General features: G+C 31.5%; 1 protein-coding gene across 2 annotated transcripts; it reads left to right on the top strand.

The window, feature by feature from the left end:
- Positions 1–201: 201 nt before the first annotated feature.
- LOC105777358 (ethylene-responsive transcription factor RAP2-7) lies at positions 202–3,436 on the top strand. Of its 2 annotated transcripts, none has more exons than XM_052622647.1 (9): positions 202–1,112; positions 1,202–1,227; positions 1,331–1,361; positions 1,464–1,551; positions 1,641–1,786; positions 2,022–2,101; positions 2,174–2,394; positions 2,485–2,742; positions 2,872–3,436. In XM_052622647.1, exons 1-8 carry the CDS (start codon positions 541–543, stop codon positions 2,722–2,724), a joined length of 1,404 nt encoding a protein of 467 aa, XP_052478607.1. In that variant the 5' UTR covers positions 202–540; the 3' UTR covers positions 2,725–2,742; positions 2,872–3,436. The 2 variants fall into 2 exon arrangements, with proteins under 2 accessions (XP_052478607.1, XP_012456046.1); XM_012600592.2 differs by having other exon boundaries at positions 209–1,112; positions 2,470–2,742.
- Positions 3,437–23,794: the final 20,358 nt, after the last annotated feature.

The raw sequence follows: 23,794 nt of genomic DNA, 5'->3' as shown, positions 1-23,794 counted from the left end.
CATGAATCAATCAAAATAATCATATTTAATTAGGCTGTAAGATAACAGTTTTTTTATAACCTTTAGACAAATCAAAGATTAAAAACAATAATAAAAAGATGTTTCCCCTCCTAAAAGAGAAATAATATAATAAAATAATAAATAAGACCCCCACCTAAAAAAGAAAGGGCAACTGGGCAAGTGTTAAAAACTATACCACCTTCACTGTTAACACGTTCCTATCCTCTCTTCTTTATTATTTTCATTGTTGTTTTCCCTTCCTTTCCTTTTGAGTTCTTCTCTCTCTCTCTCTTAGATCAATTTTCTCTCCATTTGTGTATCCAGCTTCACACAACAGCCGTTTTTTTTATTTTCTCTTATCTTTCTCCAATGCTGTCTTGTTGAGGTTTAATTTTTCTTGTATATCATCATCAACCGTTACCAAGAGAGGAGAAAAAAGAAACCATCTTTTTCTGGTTTTGTTTTCTGAAAGAAAGAAACATTGGTTTTTCTTTGTTTTTGCGACTTTGTTTGGTCTTAAAAGGTCAGGAAAAGAGAAACATGTTGGATCTCAATCTTGATATTGTCTCAAGCGAGTCATCTTGTGATGAAAACATCAACAACAACAACAACAACAACAACGTGTTGGTAAATGGTGGAGCTGTGACGTTAACTCAAATGGAAGATTCGGGTTCGACGAAATCTTCCATCATTAACGATGAAGATTTTCCGTCCAATGCTGCCGTCAGGGATGAGAACTCTTCCGATGATGCTTCGGCGACTTTCGTTTTCGATATCTTGAAGAAAGAAACGGGTGATAAGACCACCAACAACTTCAATACTATTGTTAAAAAGGTCGAAAACCCTTCGCCGGACTTCGTTACTCGACAGCTTTTCCCGGTAACCGGAGAAAAATTCGGCGGTCTAGAGTTGGAGTTCGGAAGTACTAAACCTTTGGCTAGACCTCAGTGGTTGAATTTATCTTACGCTGAGTCTACCGGTGAGGCTGAGCTGACAACTTTTCAGATAAAGCCTCAACCGAGGAAGAGTAGGCGAGGGCCTCGGTCCCGAAGCTCTCAGTATCGTGGCGTCACATTTTACCGGCGAACTGGCCGGTGGGAATCACATATATGGTAATATATTCACATAGAGCTATACATATATATATTTCTTAATTATTTTAATTATTTTTGTTATTTATTTATTATTATTTTGTAAACAGGGAATGTGGGAAGCAAGTATATTTAGGTAATTTTAATTTTAATTATGTGAATAATTCATAGATTTTAGATTCTTTGCTGATAAGGGTATACTTTGGTTTTTATTTTAAAATTTCTTTTGTGTGTGTCAGGCGGATTTGACACTGCCCATGCTGCAGCTAGGTGAGAATTTTTTTCCCTTTTTGCATGATAATTTGATAAGTAGTTATATGTATCATATTTGTGTTAAATGTTTTTATTGTTCTAAATTTGGATCTTATTCAGAGCATATGATCGAGCTGCAATCAAGTTCCGGGGAGTTGATGCTGATATCAACTTCACTTTGTGTGATTACGAGGAAGACATGAAACAGGTAAAATTGTGTCATTTTTTATATGATTTTTTAAATTTCTTTCTTCTTGTTTGTTCATTGATTTTGACTGTGATTGTATTGATCTGCAGATGAAGCACATGAGCAAAGAAGAATTTGTGCATGCTCTTCGTCGTCAAAGCAATGGATTCTCAAGGGGAAGCTCCAAGAACAGAGGGGTAGCCTTGCATAAATGTGGTCGATTGGAAGCTCGAATGGGACAGTTCCTAGGAAAGAAGTGAGGATCTGTTTCACCAAATCTTTGTTCCATATGATCTTAGGACCAGATTTTGTTATGATAGTTTAGTTTATAATTATGTTAGTTTAGGCCTTTTAGTTATGATCGTGCTTCCAGATATATTTTTCTTGGGTTATTCGACACCGAAGAAGAAGCTGCAAGGTGTTTGTGATGTGATGATCATAGTTTTATGCCCCCATGAATGTAATAATTGAAGTTCTTTTTGTGAATTCAGGGCTTATGATATGGCTGCCATGAAATGTAGTGGAAGTGAAGCTGTGACCAACTTTGAGCCAAGTACTTATGAAGGAGGAGGTATATACATATTCCAAGCCTTTTATTGTTATTTTAGGACATATTCTTGATTGTTTTGATGTTTGAATGCAGGCAATGGTCATTACAATCTTGATTTGAGCCTTGGGATTTCAGCGACTCGAAACGGGAGCAACGATACTGGGGATTTCAGTTTTCGTAACCCTACTGGCACCGGAGAGAGTTCTGGTTCTGTATCTGTGGGTGTACAACCTGAACATTGTCAAACAATTGCATCTAAGCACCCTCCTATGTTGTCTAATGTTTATCCAGCTGCTCTTTTACCATACAATGAGGTACTTTTTTATATCCCAACATGTTTTCCTTTTTGTCTGTAAAAGTTTGCATTGAATGATGTTATAACATGACAGGGAAGGGCAATACAGAAGAGAGCTGAAGCTATTTCATCAAACTGGGCATGGCAAATGCAAGGGACTGGTAAAATTATTACACCAACCCCAGTGTTTCCTATAGCAGCATCATCAGGATTCTCTTCATCCATTGCCATTGCTTCCTCCTCATCATCACCGAGTCCAGCTTTCAACAATTCTGGCCGAAACCCTTGTTTCCCGGCACGGGCTACGTCTACCAATAACACTTCCCATTACTATAATTACAGAAGCTGAATCAACATAGAAGTATAGGTGAGTGAAAAAAAAACAACAAATGAAGTTGTAACAATTTGTAGTAACCTATGGACTTTGCATTTGTCACAAAGTGTGTAATAGAACCTTAAAGTTCCTGCTTTCATAACATACTCTAAAACCATGCAGGAGCTGATGCAATTGTACAATCATTTGGCTCTCAAATAGCGGGCGCAACGCGACGTTACGGTTTTACTATAGTTGTAGTTTCGGCTTTCGTTTTCATTGCGGGAATTCGAATAGCTCGACAGGGTTAGCCAAATCGTGTCCGAATTCGTCGAGGGCTCGGATAAGTTTGATTAGTGGTCGATTAACCAACAGGTAACATAGCTTCAACAGCAATCAAAGGTCAAGTGGCTGATAAAGTTGGAACAGGGCATGGGGCCTTGATGATTGAGGTAGCAGTGTCCAAGCTTTGATCCCCCTAATTTGCTGAAACCAAAAGAAGTTGGTTGAGATGTTGCAAGTTGCATATATATATATATATATATATATAAAAGGTCCTATTTATAAATTTTTTTAAAAAAATTGGTCCAAGCTTTGATTACAGTACATTTTAAATTCAACCTGCCTGGCCCAACTTGCATCTCTCACAGCTCCAAAATGTTATTGTACACAATAAATTGATGGTTTTGTTGGCTTAATAACATACATTCATAGGCCACAATCAATGCTAAAATGCCCATTTTCTTTATTTCAGTCCAATCAATGCTAAAATGCATCTATTTCATACACATACACAAATGTAAATTTACATATATACTAATAATTTTAAGTTACGTTTAACAATATTTTAGTATATGTTGTAAATAATTAATGTTGAATCGGTTTTGTTTTATCAAAAAAAATTTGTGGTTTATTAACCGGGGTTTATTTTTTAAAAATAATTTAAATTTAAATTATAGTCGTACAAAAAGTAAACTACATCATTAGTTACTAGATTATGAGTAAGTTTTCGCTTTTGTCCACTTAATTAAAAAAGTTACAATTTGATCAGTGAACTATTCAAAAGTTTTCATTTAAGTCACTGAACTATTCAAAAGTTTTTATTTAAGTCATTGGGCTATTAATGTTTTTTTTTTCTTTAAAGTTCCGCTAGTGAGCTCCAAGTGATGATTTGACGATTGGTATGATGGATAAGTGTCCATCGATAAGTAAAAGAATATACCTAAGATCCAAGTCGATCTGACAGTCAGTGTCAGAGATCGGAGAAAAAAACTATTTGAATTTTGGTTCGCAGATTCATGACGTCTGAAGTTGTTTCATGAAAAAAAACCAAACTATAGGAGAGAAGGAGAAAAACATCTTTTGATTGTGCAGGCAATGCGAACTAGAAAGCCATATAGAATAGATTTTAACAGCTTAGTGACTTAAATGCAAACTTTTGAATTGTTCAATGACCAAATTGTAACTTTTTATAGTTAAGTGACCAAAACGAAAACTTACCCATAGTTTAGTAAGTAATTGTGTAGTTTACCCAAAACTAACTAATATTAATTATATTTAATAAGGGTTAGTATTTGCTACACTAGTTGTGTACTGTTTTTATTTCACAAGCAACCTTAAAAAATTGTCTATGTGTTTCTTTTTTAAATATTTTACTAGGGTTAGTGTTTGGTACACCGGTAGTATACTTTTTTTTATTCCACAAGCAGTCTTAAAAAATTGTCATTTGTCTCTTTTTAAAAATATTTATTTTTTAAATATTTTATTATACCCTTACAAGACACTTGTCAACCCCTTGGCTCTATTTGTAGAGTCTAAAAACTCTATTAGCAGTGTATCAAATATTTTCTCATTTTATGATACTCTTATAAGACACGTGTCAACCTCTAACATTGCTTGTGGAGTCTAAAAACCCCACTTATACCAAATATTTTCCTATTTAATAAAATAAAATAAAATATATAAAATATAAATTTATGAATTATTTCATATTAAAATAATTCTATCTTTATTTCAAAAATTGAAATTGTTATATTTTTAATATTAAAATCTTATATATTTAAATAATTAATTGATAAAAATTTAATAAAAATTCTGATAAATATAATAATTTAATTAATGTTTATGATACAAGATTCATCCATAATTTATTAAGCAATTAAGATAATTAATTGTAAATAATAATATTGAAAATTTACTTAATTACAAAATATATAATTTCAAAATAAATAATAAAAATAAAAGGTTTCCATAAAAAAACTACTAAGTTGATTATAAATAGAATTATGATAATTCTCATATTGAAATATACTTTTTTTAACAAAAAATCTCTAGGTTATGGTGCATGAACAAATAAGCTAAACTTTTAAGTTTAATTATTAAATATTTGATATTAAAGAAAATATCTGATAAAAACTTCAACTGCTATTTCGTACAGATCAAGAATTACTTATCGACTCTTTTCATTAAATTTTATATGTTATTTCTAATTATCATGACATAAAATCATATAGGGGATATGGTTTGTGGTGTAAGACAAGGTGCCCTATTAATTGAAATACTTCAGTGCTTAAATAAAATGCAAGGATTTTAGGTTCAAGTTGCTAATAAGAAAACACCATTTATGCATACATTGTTGTTTCTATGACAAATACCTAAATATTCAGTGAATCCAAAATCTTTTTGAAGGGGTAAAATTGAAGAATAAATTTTTAAGAGATTAAAATATAATTTTATTATTTTATCAATTTTGAAGAGATTAAATATTTTTTACTTATTTTAGAGGATCAAAATGTAAATTTATCATTAATTTAATAATATTATAGAGGACTTAAACAGTAATGTTCCATTTGGGAGAGGTCAAAGTCCCTGCGTGCCCCTAAGATTTACCGAAGTAAGCCTAGTAACTAATCATCCGCATTCTATAGGCCCATTAAGGAGGTAGATGCTAGCCACGAGTTTTAAAGCTTCTCCATATCCAGGGTGAGGATTGAACCCTCAACCATTGGTTAAAGTAGGAGAGACCATTGTCATCTCACCTAACTCTTATGGTTAATTTCATTATGTTTTATTAATATTTCTATTTGCATTTATGTTTTGTTTAAATTTTATGATATGCCTATCAATTAAGTTTTAACTCAGTTGGTATCGGTATTGTTGCCAGTGTAAGAGAAAGTGAGTTCGAGTGCGCTGAAGCACGTTATCTTCTTATTTAAGAGTTGAAATTATAAGTTGTTCTAGGCATTGTATCAGAAAACAAAAACTAGACATCGTAATGCTAGACTCGTATAAAAAGAATTAAAAAAAAAATATGTTGTACCTACGGAGCCCCACAGACCAGACATTTCCTAGGAACTTGGTTCTCCATATTTGATTCTCCTTATTTACCTTTCGGCAATCAACTTTTGCCATGCCAATGACACCCACCTACCATGAATCACCATATGGATGCTGTACCTTCCAAACTGATTTTCGTCTCCCTCCTCTTTACTACACAAAGACGAATCCAGTGAAATGATATTTTTGTTTTTTAGTACTCAGCTATAAGCTTTTCTTTATTCAATTCTCTACATTATATTCAACCTGCCTGCTCCAACTTATACTCTATTTATTTCATGGATAAATATTTAGTTGGTATATGAAATTCAAATATATATAGTCGATTGAGTTTTAACTTGATTGATATTGATATTATTGTTAGTGCAGGAATACATGGGTTCAAGTGTATTAAAACGCATTATCTTCCTATTTAAGGGTTGGGGAGGGGCTATGGGTAGTTCTCAACATTGTATAAAAAAACAGATATGATAAGAACTTATAACGAGATTAATGTTCAAAAAATATATATATAGAGGTCCAAGTTTTACTCTCTCTCTCTTTTTTTCGTGGATTTCATGCTTATAGTGTATTATAATCTGTTAGAGTACTATGCCCCATATGACTTCTTAGATCAAGATGATCTTAAAAGTTACTTTATAGACACTTAATAATTAACACCTTAAATTATAATTTTTAAAAATATATAAGTAATATAATACATCAATAAACACTAAAAATTTGTGAGATTTAAGATTGAGATTAAAAAATTAACTTTAGCCAACAAACAAAATCAATTTTTTGTGAGATTTAAGATCGAGATTAAAAATTTAATCTATTTTTTATGATATCCTAAAACCTTAAAACTTAAATATTATATTTTAAATCTTATCCAAACTTCAACCTTAATCCCAACCCTAAATCTTAACCTAACCCTCTTTCTTTAAAATTATAAATCTTAAAATTTTAAATTCTAAACCAACTATATTGTAAACAGTAAACCTAGCCTTGCATTATTATTATTATTATTATTATTATTATTATTATTATTATTAATTTTATTTAATTAATCAATATTAATCAAAATTAAAATATTGTTAAGATGAATTGATATAGTGTTAAAATGTATAATATTATCTAAAAGATTAATCTTTGGATGCTCATCCTAATAAAGTATAATATTTTTAGGTTAAATTACGCTATTAGTTCCTATAATTTGCAAAAGTTGTGGAATTAATCTTTATACTTTAATTTGGTCATTTTAATCTCTATACTTTTCAATTTTTAAATTTTAGTCTTCACCAAACGATAACTATTAAATCCATTAAGTTAAGTTCTACTATTTTTAAAATCTGATGCTGCAAACATATTATCATGTGTGTAATTCTATGTCAACTTGTTATTCCACATATTGCTCATTAAAAATCCAGTTAATGGTTATTTGCGTCAAGACTAAAATTTAAAGATTAAAAAAGTATAGGGAGTTAGAATGATCCAATTGGAGAATATGGACTAACTCTACAATTGTATGCAGAATACACGACAAGCAATTGAATTTAACTAAATGGATTTAACAACTACTATCTGGGTTAAGATTAAAATATCAAAATTCGAAAAGTATAAAAACTAAAATTGATTAAATTAAAGTATAAAAATTAAATCTACAACTTTCACAAAATACAAAAACTGATAGCATGATTTAACCTTCTTTTTATGTGATGGAAACTAATTTTAAATTGATGATGGCCATACCTACATTTCAACCCCAAAGATCTCTATTAGGATGATTTCAGTTGCCTTAGTTCCTAAATTTACATTGTGTAATTTTTTATACACTGGAAATTCTTAAACGTATTTTTATAATTGAACACAATGCCAAAATAAAAAGGAAAAATAAAAAGAAATTCATCCAATGGAGATGTCATTTTTGGACCGACTGACAATTTCTAATGCCCACTATCACAATGCAAATGAATGTAATTCATCAAGGGTTTTTCTCTTTATTAAAATTAAATTGAGAGATAATTTGTTTTAAATATTAGAATCGAATTGATTCTAAAAAAATAGAGAAATATATGTGATTGTTTGAATTAAAAATATATCGGATAGGACCCAAGTTGAATTAGTCTTAAATTCTTTCATGGACTAATTCATTTGTGACCTTCATGGACCCAAGTTGAAAGTTGGTATGTTGAGTGTATGACTTATGCATGATATGACTTCACTCACAATAGTGAAACCATATAACTCGATAAAAAAAGTAAATGATATTCTCTCATTGGTATTATATGGATTATGAAAATAGAACTTAGTCACGAGTCATTTGTCTGAGACAAATGATTTAATCATTACTGGTAAAAGTAATTATCATTTTCATTACGAAAGATACAATGGCGACCATGAGATAAATAAAGATCAAATTAAGTGAGAAAATTCAACCTAAAGAGATTACAAATATACTATGAAGGTAATATAAATATGTCAACGTACATTTAGTGGATTGATTCCATGATTAAATAACATTATAATTAATTGATGAAGAGGAAGAATTTAATTACAAGTTGTTTTAACTTGTTAGCTTACATTAACTCTAAACAGATTGCATGAGAGAAATTTGAATGAATGGAGAAAACGAAAATGAAAAATAGTTTTTTTTTTTTACCATATTAGATACTCTTGCTGCTTTGATGATAGTTTTAGTATGTTTAATGCTATGAAATTGGATGCATTGATGATTGGTTTTCATAGTTGATGATGGGATTGTTGCAAAGTTTTTGGTTAAAATTGCCAATGGGGAATACAATCCCTTCTCATGGGGAAGATTATTAATACTGTCACTTGCACTGTATTGAAATTAGATATTGTCCTGACATTTATTGACTTATTTATTTTGATTAAAGACTTAAATATATTTCAATATTGTGATCGATAAACTTATTCGAACAAATCATAATATTATTCTAAGTCAAGAAGATCTCTTTATTTTATGCATTTTAAAATCACTTAATTAAAAGAGATTTACGGGGAGTTATTTGGTCATACTAACATTAATATATATATGACTTGTTTATTGGTTTATGTACGAGATGGAGAGAGCACGGACCTGTCTATTATAGAAACTTGTTAACATGTAAATTATTTTTAAATAAATTAATTATGTTTAGTTTATAATTAAGCTTTTAAGGGGGGAAAGGCTAAGCATAAAAGTGATGAGAATGTGAGACTGCAACATGGTAAGTGTTAACCGTTGATTCATAGTAGATTATTATAATCGCAAGGTCTTAAAAAAGGAATGGGGTTAGATGTATAAGAATTATGCATGATAATCTAATTTCTCTCAGTTTCTTGTTAGAGGAACAAAGTTAGAATAGCATGAGTGATGGAGCTTAGCTATCTAGAGATATGTTGATTGATATTTTATTAAAATTGCTTGTAAATGTTTGCAAAAAGCTTGGTGTCAACCTTTTCAAAGTAGAAGCTTTATTTCTCGTTTATTTTTGCAAGGGTTCCCTTGACAATCTAATGTTGCTATGTGTTTGATTCAATCACCTCCTCGTTAAACAATTGGGAGGCTACTTCCTTTACAGGATCATATTTCTATTTGGGATACTCAAATCGATGTATAAATTTTGGGAAAAAGTTATGATGTTTGGGTGTTGAATGACCAGAGCAGTTGGACCAAACTATTAATGATTGAACCTAATTTAGAAGTTTTGAGCTTGTTTGGCTTTGGAGAATTAGTAAAATCCATAACTACACAAGTATTACTTTACAACCTTGAGACCCAGGAACTGGGGATTAAAGATAGGGCTTATAGTGTATACTTAAGAAGAGAGTCTTGTTGCGATTAAGAAAAGACTGAATTGCTTGTTTCTAATTCCATATTGTTTGAGACCTTATATTATTTTGATTTATTGAAACATTTTCAATTTTTTTTTTTTTTTAGAATTGTGCATTCATTTTAAGTATCAAGAGATCTGGCTATATACATATTCCTAAAATAAATGAAAATCAAAAGAATAAAATGTTAGAATAGTGTAAGGGGTTACATTGATGTTACTTAGCTATACGTTGTAGAAGCTATCGCCGGTAACAGTGATTAATCCCCGTAACGTGGGTGCTTTTTGAAGAGGTAAATGACTGTTCATGAAATGAGCTTCATTTCATGAGCAGGGATCATACCCCAAACACATAATTAAAGGACAAATTAAGTAAGCACCACATCACTCCTCATGGTTAACAAATTGAGCAACCCCTTAGGGGTGAAGCTAGAAATATTTTTAGAGAGCCAATATTGAATTATTAATTTTTTTGAAAGGTCAAAGTGTAATTTGACCACATATTAATTTATAATTTCATTATTTTTGAAGGGATTAAACAAACTAATGATATTAAACCAAAAAATATATATATTTTGAAATTAAGATCTTGGAAAATGATTGTATGAAACATAGACGCCACACCATTCTGTATCTCTTACTAATTATTTAATGTCATTTTAGCATATTTTTCCATATCATTGACATATGGACCTTCAATCCTGGACCCTGGACCTTAAACCTTAAACCTTAGACCTTAGACCTATGACCCTAAACCTTGAATTATGGATGCTGTACCTTGGACCCATGGTCCGGAGTCTAGGGTTTTAAGGTCCAAGTTTCAAGTTCCAAGGTTCAAGTTTAAAAAATTACCAAAATGATGTGTTAATAACATAAAAAAAGATATTGAAATGACATTAAATAATTGGTAAGAAATATAGGATGATATGGCATCTTTGTTTTATACAATCATTTCCCCAACATATTTGCCTACCCTTAATATTATCTCGGCAACCTTTGAAGAGGCACATAAAAAAATAAAAAATACTAAACAATAAACACTACAATTTTTTTTTGGCAAGCCAATCGGCCACAAAGTTGTATTGTCTAGGAATACAATAGAGTCGCCATATCCACTCCATCTTCAATAAATCCCTTATTGCTTCAACAATAAAGAAATGAGGATGATGCTTCTTATTAAGATCAAGTCGGATCATGTTGAACGAGCTTAAAGAATCAAATTCTATGATAAATTTCCTTTAATCCCTGCTCCAAGTTAACTCGCGAACCATGATAAATACCCCACAATTCAGCAAGGTGGATACTACAATTGCCTTTTTAAGGACCCAAAATCCCACCATCCAACCACTGTTTCACCTGTTCCGGATACCATCCACCATCCACATTCAATTTGGCCCTCTTTGAATATCGTTTTAAATGATTTCTTTTCTATATTTAAAGAATTATATTTGGGTAAGTGTGAATGAAATTGGAATATCATGGTCTGATTGGGAGACTGGCATGCAACTTCAAACACACTACAATAGAAGGGTACAATGGCAGTACTGGGAAATAGGCTTTTCAGATTCACCACAAAAGCATGCATTTGTACTGTTGTTTCTTTTACTTGCTGACCATTCACACAATACAATCATGACCTGCTCTCCAAGTAATTAATGGTTTTTTTTTGGTCAGAAATGGAGCATTTTATAAATTAAAAGTTAATTTCACTAAACTATGGGTTAAATTCTAAATTAATTTCTAAATCTAATTAAGTCCCTAAAATATCACATTGTTTCAATCAGGTCCTTTCACTAGTAATTTCGTTAACTTTTCAGCTATATGTCTATCGGTGATATTTGTCATCATCATGATACTTTTTGTCTCAATGATCAAAAAGCTATTAATAAAATAAAATAAATTAAACTCTTAAAAATTCTCTCCAGCTTTAGTAAGAAAAATTAGACGAAAACCGTTGTTGGTCCATTTAATCGCTAATTAATGATAATGTAACCTATGAAAACTAACATGTCACATAACACATGTCATACCATGTCAACATATATTTTAAAAATAAAATAACTTAAAAATAATTAAAATTTCCTAAAATGTACATCAATAAACCTAAACAAATTAGGATCTAAATTCATTTGAATTTAGGGATGCATTTATCAAAATTCATTTTGGGTGTGGTTCAAACTATTATATAAATTATTAACATATTATAAAAATATATAAAATAATTATTACATTTCTAGAAATTATAAAAGTATTAAAAAGTTTAAAATTTATTTATTTATTTTTATTTTTTTAAAATTCATATATATTATTTTTAGGTGATGATCACAATCATAGAATGCAACATCACGAGAATACATAAATTATCTAGTTGAGGTAAAAAACAAACCTATAAATGCTAAATTGAAAGTGTGTGCTAAGTTTAGGTACCGAATAAGTATTTAAATTTAATAAATTTTATTTCTCTAAACCCCGATTTGTTTAATTGAAAAATTATTTTATTTTTAAAATATATCTAAAATATTAAACTAATTTATATTACCACTTATCTTCACAAATAATTTTTAATAAAAATAATTGAATATTAATTTTATAGGTAAAACCAACTTGAGTATGAGAATAAGAAAAAAAAAACCTACTTGAATTATCAAAGTTTTATTTTAAATCTGAACCAATTTGAGCCAGACCAATTCAATCTAGATTTAGTTACCATTTAGCTAGCATTAGTTGAGCAGAACCCAATTAGAGCCTACCTCAATCAATTAATACATTATATTCCATATTAATATAACTCGGACTCGAGCAGATACACAAATACCAATCAACACACCAAATTTGGCACCTAGTGTCTCATCGGAAAGCCCAAAGTAAATAGATTGTGCCCAGCGCTCATCGGTATAATCGAAAAAAAAGTTGTACTAGCACTCATTGACATGTAGTCAAAGTATCTCGTACTCAATCTATCCCATGGCATGCCAACTACTCGAATAGTTAATAGGATAACCAAATTTTCCTCTTCCATTATACAATTCGAATCACATTTCATCATTTCATTACATAACATAATTTGATTCAACCCAATTCAAAGCCAATTTCATAATTTCATCAAGTTGCATTATTTTCAATTCTATCCAATTTAGTCCTCTATCTTGATAGTCAATCACAAGAATACCAATGCAATTCAATTAACCATTTTCAACTTACCTCAATATCATGTCATGCAAACAGTATAAATATGCAATAATTAAAGTGATTCGAATCATAGAAATACAAACCAAAAATTCAAATTACTTGTCGTCGGCTCTCGTCTTTTCTTTTCTTCTTGACGTCCCTGCGTCGTCTTTAGCTATAAATAATAATTCAAAAATATAAAATATCAAGTTTTTTTTATCAAATTACATTCAATTACAAAGTCACACATATTTTTCAATTTAGTCCCTAAAATCAAGACTAGCATAACTTTCAATTTAAAGCCTCGGATTAAAATATGATTTCACCAAAACTCATTAGGGATCCTCTATTTTCTATCCTTACCAATAATTCATGAAAAATTTTCATTTTATTCAATTTGGTTTCTAATGTAAGAAACTAACAATTAAACTTTACAATTTAGTTCTTTTCTTAAATTAAGCTTAATTTCTATTGATTTAACACCCAGAACATTAACTTCTCAACAATGGGATCTCATAAAAATTTTACTAATTGATTAAATTGATCCTTGGGTTAGCTTGATCAAGCTTCCAAGATTAAAAAAATCTATAAAAGTAAAAAAAAAAAATTCCTAGAGACTTACTTGAAAATAAGGCCAAAAGCTTAAAGAAATCAACAATGGCATCCCTCTTTATATTTCGATGTTAGGTTGGTGGAGAAGATGATTCTTCTTCTCCCTTTCCACTAATTCACACACACACATGTATAGATTAGATTTTAATTAGTTTAATTAGTTAGGTTTTATTCTTAATTAACCTTATTTTAGTTACATTAATCACAATCATCATTAACATCCACTAGCACATGATTAGTAATGGTTTATTAACCTTTTTAGCCTTTTGGATAATTGTAATTTAAGTCCTGAAGCCATTTATCAATTAAAAATCTATAGCGATTGGACTTTACAATTTAGTCATTGGGACTTAATTAAACATAATTTTAGCTAAATTAACTATCCAAATTTCAATTTATTTAAATATTAACACTATAAAAATCCCTATTTAATATTTATGAATTCAGTTTACGAAAACGAAGTCGTGAAATTGTATTTTCTAACACCACTCGAAATCCAGTCGTTACAGTCCGAGTTCAAACCTTTAGCGGAACAAGTGGTGGGTCTCTATTTGGGTAGTTACTTTTAGAAACAGTGTGTGTGTATGTGATGTAGGTATGTCCCTACCATATGTGCGTGTGTGATGTGAGTATATCCCTACTATGGATGGGCAAGAATACTAACTCTATCATTATACATTACCAAAAAAAAATCTAATCATAATACTGTTATTATTTTATGCATCAATATATAAACTATAAAAATAGAATATCGATAATGACAATATATCGCAAAGAAAATAGGAATAAAAATAAAAATAAAGAACACATAGATTTTAAGTAGAAACCCTTTTAGAAAAAAACCACGGGCAGAGGAGAAGAAAATTCACTATGTCAAATTCGAATAATTACAAGAGGAGTAGACTATGTCTATTTATAGGCTTGTAAAACCATATTCTAATAAGAGTGAAACACCTTATTCTAATCAATATAAAATAGATGGAGTTTAATAAGGTTTAAAATACCTTCTTCTAAAATAAAATAAAAGAAGTATAATTCTATAGAGATTTTATTTTTATTTTATTTTACCACAGTATTTTATTTAAATAAGGATTTGAGTCACTTAATTCTAACAATCTCCACATTGACACGAATTCTTAATGAACAAGTTCTTCATCGCGAACTCTCAACGAACAAGTTCTTCACCTCTTCCATAAAACCCCTTAAGGGTTTAACTTCAACAATGAACACCAACGAAGCCTAAGCAATGCTCAAACTTGATTATAGGAAGTGACTTAGTCATCATATCTGCAGGATTTTCATGAGTACTAATTTTGCTCACAACGATATCACCACGAGCAATAATATCACGAACAAAATGATACTGAACATCAATATGTTTTGTTCTCTCATGAAACATTTGATCTTTTGTAAGGAAGATAGTACTCTGATTGTTGCAAAATACTGTATTGATTTGAAGGTCTTCATTGAGTTCACTAAAGAGTCCCTTCAACCAAATAACTTATCTACAAGCCTCAGTAATCGCCATGTACTCAGCTTCAATGGTAGACAAAGCAACTATAGTTTGCAAAGTGGCTTTCCAACTGATTGCACAACCTTCGATTGTAAAGATATAACTTGCAAGAGATCTTCTTCTATCAAGGTCTCCAGAAAAATTAGCATCAACATACCCAATGAATCCATCTCTATTTCCTCCAAACTGTAAGAAAACATCAGTAGTACCTCTTAAGTATCTTAAAATCCATTGAACTGCTTTACAATATTCTTTATCGGGATTTGCCATGTATCTGCTAACTGCACTGACTGCATATGATAAATCTGGATGTGAACAAACCATAGCATACATGAGACATCCCACTGCACTAGAGTATGGAACATGTAACATGTACTCAATCTCATCATCTGATTGTGGAGACAAAGTCGATGACAGTGTGAAATGAGCTGCTAAAGGAGTACTAACAGGGTTAGCATTCTGTATATTGAATCTGTAAAAAACTTTCTCAATGTACCCCTTCTGACTTAGGTACAATTTACATGTTTTTTTATCTCTGAGAATCTCCATACCAAGTATCTTCATTGCTGGTCTCAAATCTTTCATCTCAAATTCTTCACTTAGTTCGGCTTTGACCTTTCTTATCTCTCCCTTATCTTTCGCTGCTATTAACATGTCATCAACATAAAAGAGTAGATACACAAAAGAACCATCACTGTTTTTCTTAAAGTAAACACAACTGTCAAAGCTACTTCTTTTAAAATCATGAGAAGTCATAAAGGAATCAAACCTTTTATACCACTGTCTTGGTGACTGTTTCAAACCGTAAAGGGACTTTTTCAGTTAGCAAACATAGTCCTATTTTTCTGAGACTGTAAAACCCTCTGGCTGTTGCATGTAAATTTCCTCCTCAAGTTCTCTATGCAAAAATGCATTTTTTTTACATCTAACTGCTCAAAATCCAAATCATGTATGGCCACAATACTGAGCAAAGCTCGAATCGAACTATGTTTCACAACTGGAGAGAACACGTCTGTGAAGTCCACTCCTGGAATTTGACTGTAACCTTTTGCAACAAGCCTTGCTTTATATTTGGGTTCTTTAACTCTTGGAGTCCCCTCTTTTTTCTTAAACACCCATTTACAACGAATATCCTTTCTACCTTTCGGAACTTTCACAAGATCACATGTTTTATTTTTGTGTAACGATTCCATCTCCTCTTGCATAACAAACATCCACTTTTCTGAGTCTTCACAACTAACAGCCTCAGAATAATTAGATGACTCTTAGTTTGCATCTATATCTTCAGCCACATTTAAAGCATAAGCAACTAGATCAGCCTAGGCATACTTCTTTGGAGGTTTAATTTCTCTTCTAGTTCTTTTTTGGCGATAAAGTATTGTGGTGAAGAAGCAACTCTATTTTGAATTTTTGTACTAGCTTTAGTAGTCGACTCTGTTGTAGACTCTGTATTAATCTGATGCTCCACCTGCTTTTGATTTTCTTTATTGGAAGAGTCTTTAAGACATAAGCTAGGTAGCATAGCAGTTTCATCAAAAACGACATCTCTGCTAATCACAACTTTTCTCTTTTCAGGACACCATAACTTATACTCTTTTACACAAGCTTTATAACCAAGAAAAATACATTTAATGGATCTCGGTTCCAATTTTCCATTATTAACATGAGCATACTTAGGACAACCAAAGATCTTTAAATCAGAATAGTCAGCAAGATTACCAGACCATAACTCTTGTGGAGTCTTTTTCTCAATGGCAACGAATGGAGATCGGTTGATCAAAAAACATATAGTAGAGGCTGCTTCAGCCCAAAATACTTTGGTAAGTTGGCATTTGACAACATACATCGAACCTTCTCCATGATCGTTCTGTTCATTCGTGTAAGAATTGCCTGCATCTTTATCTGCCACAACGTGAATCTGGTGTTGCGATCCAACAGCGAAATTTCATACTTCAAAGACGTCATTACTGTGATTGAGATGAACAACCCGAAAGCTCAGATACCAATTTGTAAAAATAGAATATCGGTAATGACAATATATTGCAAAGAAAATATAAATAGAAATTAAAATAAAAAACACACAGATTTTACGTGGAAACCCTTTCGGGAAAAACCACGGGTAGAGGAGAAGAAAATTCACTGTGTCGAATTCGAATAATTACAGGAGGAGTAGACTATGTCTATTTATAGGCTTGTAAAACCATATTCTCATAGGAGTGAAACACCTTATTCTAATCAATATCAAATAGATGGAGTTTAATAAGGTTTAAAAAACCTTATTCTAAAATAAAATAAAAGAAGTATAATTCTATAGGAATTTTACTTTTATTTTATTTTACCACAGTATTTTATTTAAATAAAGATTTGAGTCGCTTAATTCTAACATAAACATTGGGTAGGGGATTTAAAAACTCAGTCCTAAGATGGATTTAATCTTTTGTGAAAGACTAATCTTTTATAATAAAAAAAACATGTTGAATTAGGGTTCATAGTTTAACCTATTCATGGTTTAGGTTTGGTTTAAACTATGGCATCATTTTCATTTGCCCCACCTAGTTTTAATCTCATATTTTTCCCTTTCAAAAAATAGAGCCATTTTTAGTGTTTTTTTTCCAAAAACCAAATATGGATTATGAATCAGTTAATGTAAAAAGGCAACAAACTTTAGTGAATTATGAGTTTTCCCATTCTTTTTGGTGTATACTTCTCAAGGGTTTTTTTTTTTTTAAGTTTCTAAGTTGAATAATTAATCAATTGAAATTAACTCGCTCACACATGATTTATACAAGTGGGTTTTGAACTTAGACACTTAAAATTTTAGTACCTCAACTTTTCTATTTTAACCAATGTCTAATTGGCTACTAATGAGGGTTTTAAAATTTTTAAAATTAATTAATACACTATTTTTGATAATATTACATTATTTTTATACATAAGAAAAATAACTATGATCACATGTGATAATTATTATAAACACTATTAGTAGAATAAAGAAACTCCACAAATGAGTTTAAGATGCTTGATATTTTTTTCTTTGTTCATTTTTTTATTTTTCATTATATTACAACATCTTGAATTTGCTTTTGAATTTTTTTTGTTTTATTGACCATGTATAAAATAATTACCTTAACTTTAATAAGATTTGTGTTGAGACCTTAGTTGTCTAAAACACTGAAGCTATATTCATTGTTTGAACATTTCTTTGGATTGCCTATTGGAACACTCTGTTCCTGTTCCTTGCTCTAACATCTCTTTGGACAGACTATTGGGACAAAAGTTTGGATATCTATTCAAGACAACATAAGTGCAATAAGTTTGTTAGCATTTTTTACTTGGTTAATCTTGGTAGTTTTCTATCAGCAAATGATTCTTAGACTAAGGTAGTAAATTATTCTTACTTGGATGATGGATTTTGTTTAGAATAGAAGGAGGAGGAGTGGTCGATTGAATGTAAATATTATCCTTATCATTATCCTTATTGTAAAAATAGAATATTGGTAATGACAATATATCGCAAAGAAAATATAAATAGAAATAAAAATAAAGAACACACAGATTTTACGTAGAAACCCTTTCAGGAAAAACTATGGGCAGAGGAGAACAAAATTCACTATGTCGACTTCGAATTAATTACAAGAGGAGTAGACTATGTCTATTTATAGGCTTGTAAAACTATATTCTAATAGGAGTGAAACACATTATTCTAATCAATATCAAATAGATGGAGTTTAATAAGGTTTAAAAAACCTTATTCTAAAATAAAATAAAAGAAGTATAATTCTATAAGGATTTTACTATTATTTTATTTTACCACAGTATTTTATTTAAATAAAGATTCAGGTCACTTAATTCTAACAATCTCCACCTTGACATGGATTCTTAATGAACAAGTTCTTCATCGTGAACTCTCAACGAACAAGTTCTCCACCTCTTCCACAAAACCCTTTAAGGGTTTATCTTCAACAATGAACACCAACCAAGTCTAAGCAATGTTCAAACTTGGTTAAAGAAAGTGACTTAGTCATCATATCTGCAGGATTTTCATGAGTACTAATTTTGCTAACAACAATATCACCACAAGCAATAATATCACAAACAAAATGATACCAAACATCAATATGTTTTGTTCTCTCATTAAACATTTGATCTTTTGTAAGGAAGATGGCACTTTGACTATCACAAAATATTCTATTGATTTGAAAGTCTTTATTGAGTTCACTAAAGAGTCCCTTCAACCAAATGGCTTCTTTACAAGCCTCAGTAATCGCCATGTACTCAGCTTCAGTGGTAGACAAAGCGACTGTAGCTTGTAAAATGGCTTTCCAACGGATTGCACAACCTCAAATTGTAAAGACATAACCTGTAAGAGATCTTCTTCTATCGAGGTCTCCAGCAAAATCAACATCAACATACCCAATGACTCCATCTCTATTTCTTCCAAACTGGAAGGAAACATCAGTAGTACATCGTAAGTATCTTAAAATCCATTAAACTGCTTTCCAATGTTTTTTACTAGGATTTGCCATGTATCTGCTAACTACACTGACTGCATATGATAAATTTGGACGTGAACAAACCATGGCATACATGAGAGATCCCACTGCACTAGAGTATGAAACATGTGAAATGTACTCAATCTCATTATCTGATTGTGGAGACAAAGCCGATGAAAGTCTGAAATGGACTGCTAAAGGAGTACAACAGGCTTAGCATTCTGCATATTGAATCTGCAAAGAACTTTCTCAGTGTACCCCTTCTGACTTAGGTACAATTTACTTACTTTTCTATCTCTGAGAATCTCCATACCAAGTATCTTCTTTGCTGGTCCCAAATCTTTCATCTCAAATTCTTCACTTAGTTGGGCTTTGACCTTTCTTATCTCCTTTATCTTTCGCTGCTATTAACATAAAAGAGTAGATACACAAAAGAACCATCACTGTTTTTCTTAAAGTAAACACAACTATCAAAGCTACTTCTTTTAAAATCATGAGAAGTCATAAAGGAATCAAACCTCTTATACCACTATTTTGGTGACTGTTTCAAACTGTAAAGGGACTTTTCCAGCAAGCAAACATAGTCTTTTTTTTAAGACAGTAAAACCCTCTGGCTGTTGCATTGAAATATCCTCCTCAAGTTCTCCATGCAAAAATACAGTTTTTACATCTAACTGCTCAAGCTTCAAATCATGCCACAATACCAAGCAAAGCTCGAATCGACCTATGCTTCACAACTAGAGAGAACACATCTGTGAAGTCCACTCCTAGAATTTGACTGTAACCCTTTGCAACAACCCTTGATTTATATCTAGGTTATTCAACTCTTGGATTCCCCTATTTCTTCTTAAAACTCATTTACAACAATAAACCTTTTTACCTTTAGGAACTTCCACAAGATCCCATGTTTTATTTTTGTGTAATGATTCTATCTCCTCTTGCATAGTAATCATCCACTTTTTTGGGTCTTCACAACTAACCGCCTCAGAATAATTAGATGGCTCTTGGTTTGCATCTATATCTTCAGCCACATTTAAAGCATAAGCAACTAGATCAGCCTTGGCATAATTCTTTGGAGGTTTAGTTTCTCTTCTCGTTCTATTTTTGGCGATAGAGTATTGTGGTGAAGAAGCAACTCTGTTTTGAATTTTTGTACTGGCTTCAGTAGTTGACTCTGTTATAGATTCTGTATTAATCTGATGCTCCACCTACCTTTAATTTTCTTTATTGGAAGAGTCTTTAAGAGATAAGTTAGGTAGCATAGCAGTTTTATCAAAAACAACATCTCTGTTAATCACAACTTTTCTATTTTCAGGACACCATAACTTATACCCTTTTACACCAGCTTTATAACCAAGAAAAACACATTTAATGGATCTCAGTTCTAATTTTCCATTATCAACATGAGCATACGCAGGACAACCAAAGATCTTTAAATCAGAATAGTCAGCAAGATTACCAGACCATAACTCTTGTGGAGTGTTTTTCTCAATGGCAACGGATGGAGATCGGTTGATCAAAAAACATGCAGTAGAGGCTGCTTCAGCCCAAAATGACTTTGGTAAGTTGGCATTTGACAACATACATCGAACTTTCTTCATGATCGTTCTGTTCATTCCTTCTGCAACACCGTTTTTTCTGTGGAGTATGACGAACTGTCAATTGTCTCACGATTCTTTCTAACTTGCACAGTTTATTAAACTCATTAGAACAGAACTCTAAGCTATTGTCTCTGCAGATATATTTTATTTTCTTTCCCGTCTATTTTTCAATTCATGGTTTTTCAAGACTTAAATACGGAAAACACATCGCTTTACTACTTTAGGAAGAACGCCCATACTTTTATGGAAAAATCATCAATAAAAGTTAGCATATAATTAGCTCCACCTCTCGAAGGCACTATGGATGGACCCCACAGATCAGAATGAATATACTCCAACGTTCCTTTCGTGTTCTGGATTCTTCTGGTGAATCGAACTCTTTTTTGCTTTCCAAAAACGCAGTGCTCATAGAACTCCAGTTTGCAAATTCCTTGCCCATCAAGAAGTCCTCTTTTGCTCAATTCTGTCATACCATTCTCACTCATATGCCCTAGGCGTATATGCCAAAGTTTAGTAATATCATCATCTGACAAGGAAGAGGATGCTACAGCTACATCACCAGTAACAGTAGAACTCTGTAAAACATATAACTTAGCAGTCTTTCTCTGCCCTTTCATCACAACGAGGGAACCTTTAGAAATCTTCAAAACCCCACTTTCAGTTGTGTATTTGTACCCTTTTGAATCAAGAGTACTCAACGAAATTAAATTTCTCTTTAATTCTGGAACATGTCATACGTCAGTAAGTGTTCTGACAGCTCCATCAAACATATTAACTTTAATTGTTCCAACACATGTAATTTTACACGAAACATTATTTCCCATCAAAACAATACTTGCAGACACTGTTTCATAAGTTGTAATCCAATCCTGATTGGGACTCATGTGGAAGGTGCAGCCTGAATCAAGGATTTACTCCTCGTTCACTTTAAATTTGTTGACAGAAGCAATTAGAAGTTCACCATCGCTATAGTCTTCCACAACATCAGCCTTACCATAATTTTCTTGTTGTTTTCTATTTTGATTCGCAATTGATCTTGTTCTTTAACTTATAACACTCAGATTTAATATGTTCTTTCTTCTTGCAAAAGTTACAAGTTTTACTTCTGTTTGAAGACTTCGATCTAACCTTAGATTTACCGCGAGGATTCCGTTCCTGTGTCCTTCCACGATCATTATCAACATTCTGATCTTGTCTCCCACGAATAATGAGACCCTCTCCTTGAGAGTTGATTTTAACCACAAGATACTCCATCTTATCATACGAGGTTAAAGAATCATAAACCTCATCAACTGTGAGGGACTCGCGGCTATATAAAATTGTATATCTAAAGGTTGAATAAGACGGGGGCAACGAACAAAGTAGAATCATCCCTAGATCTTCCTTATCATACTGAACCTCCAAGGCCTCAAAATTTGAGAGAATTTGTTTAAACACTGTCAAGTGTTCGTGCATAGACGCACCTTCCTCCAAACGATGAGCATAAAGATGGTGTTTCATATACAGCTTACAAGTTAGAGTTTTTGATATACATATTTGTTCCAACCTCTTCCATAATCCAGCAGCGGTCTTCTCCTTCATCACATCCTGTAAAATTTCGTTAGACAAATGCAGATGTAACTGTGTTAACGCATTTCAATCCTTGCGTTTCTTCTCTTCCTCCGTCAATGTTGAAGGCATCTTATCTACCCTTAGTAGGGCTTCCTCTAAGTCCATCTGTGCAAGAACTGCATGCATCTTTATCTGTCACAACGTGAATCTGGTGTTGCAATCCAACAGCGAAATTTCATACTTCAAAGACGCCATTACTGTGATTGAGATGAAAAACCCGAAAGCTCGGATACCAATTTGTAAAAATAAAATATCGATAATGACAATATATCGCAAAGAAAATAGAAATAGAAATTAAAATAAAGAACACACAGATTTTACGTGGAAACCCTTTCGGGAAAAAAACACGGGTAGAGGAGAAAAAAATTCACTATGTCGAATTCGAATAATTACAGGATGAGTAGACTATGTCTATTTATAGGCTTGTAAAACCATATTCTAATAGGAGTGAAACACCTTATTCTAATCAATATCAAATAGATGGAGTTTAATAAGGTTTAAAAAACCTTATTCTAAAATAAAATAAAAGAAGTATAATTCTATAGGGATTTTACTTTTATTTTATTTTACCACAGTATTTTATTTAAATAAGGATTCGAGTCACTTAATTCTAACATAAACATTGGGTAGGGGATTTAAAAACTCAGTCCTAAGATGGATTTAATCTTTTGTGAAAGACTAATCTTTTATAATAAAAAAAACATGTTGAATTAGGGTTCATAATTTAACCTATTCATGGTTTAGGTTTGGTTTAAACTATGGCATCATTTTCATTTGCCCTACCTAGTTTTAATCTCATATTTTTCCCTTTCAAAAAATAGAGCCATTTTTAGTGTTTTTTTTTTCCAAAGACCAAATATGGAATATGAATCAGTTAATGTAATGGATCTCGGTTCTAATCTTCCATTATCAACATGAGCATACACAGGACAACCAAAGATCTTTAAATCAGAA

This window comes from Gossypium raimondii, chromosome 10 (assembly GCF_025698545.1).
Source record: "Gossypium raimondii isolate GPD5lz chromosome 10, ASM2569854v1, whole genome shotgun sequence".
Taxonomy (NCBI): Eukaryota; Viridiplantae; Streptophyta; class Magnoliopsida; order Malvales; family Malvaceae; genus Gossypium; species Gossypium raimondii.
The sequence above is the reverse complement of the archived record's forward strand: the minus strand, read 5'-3'. Positions and strand labels throughout refer to the sequence as shown.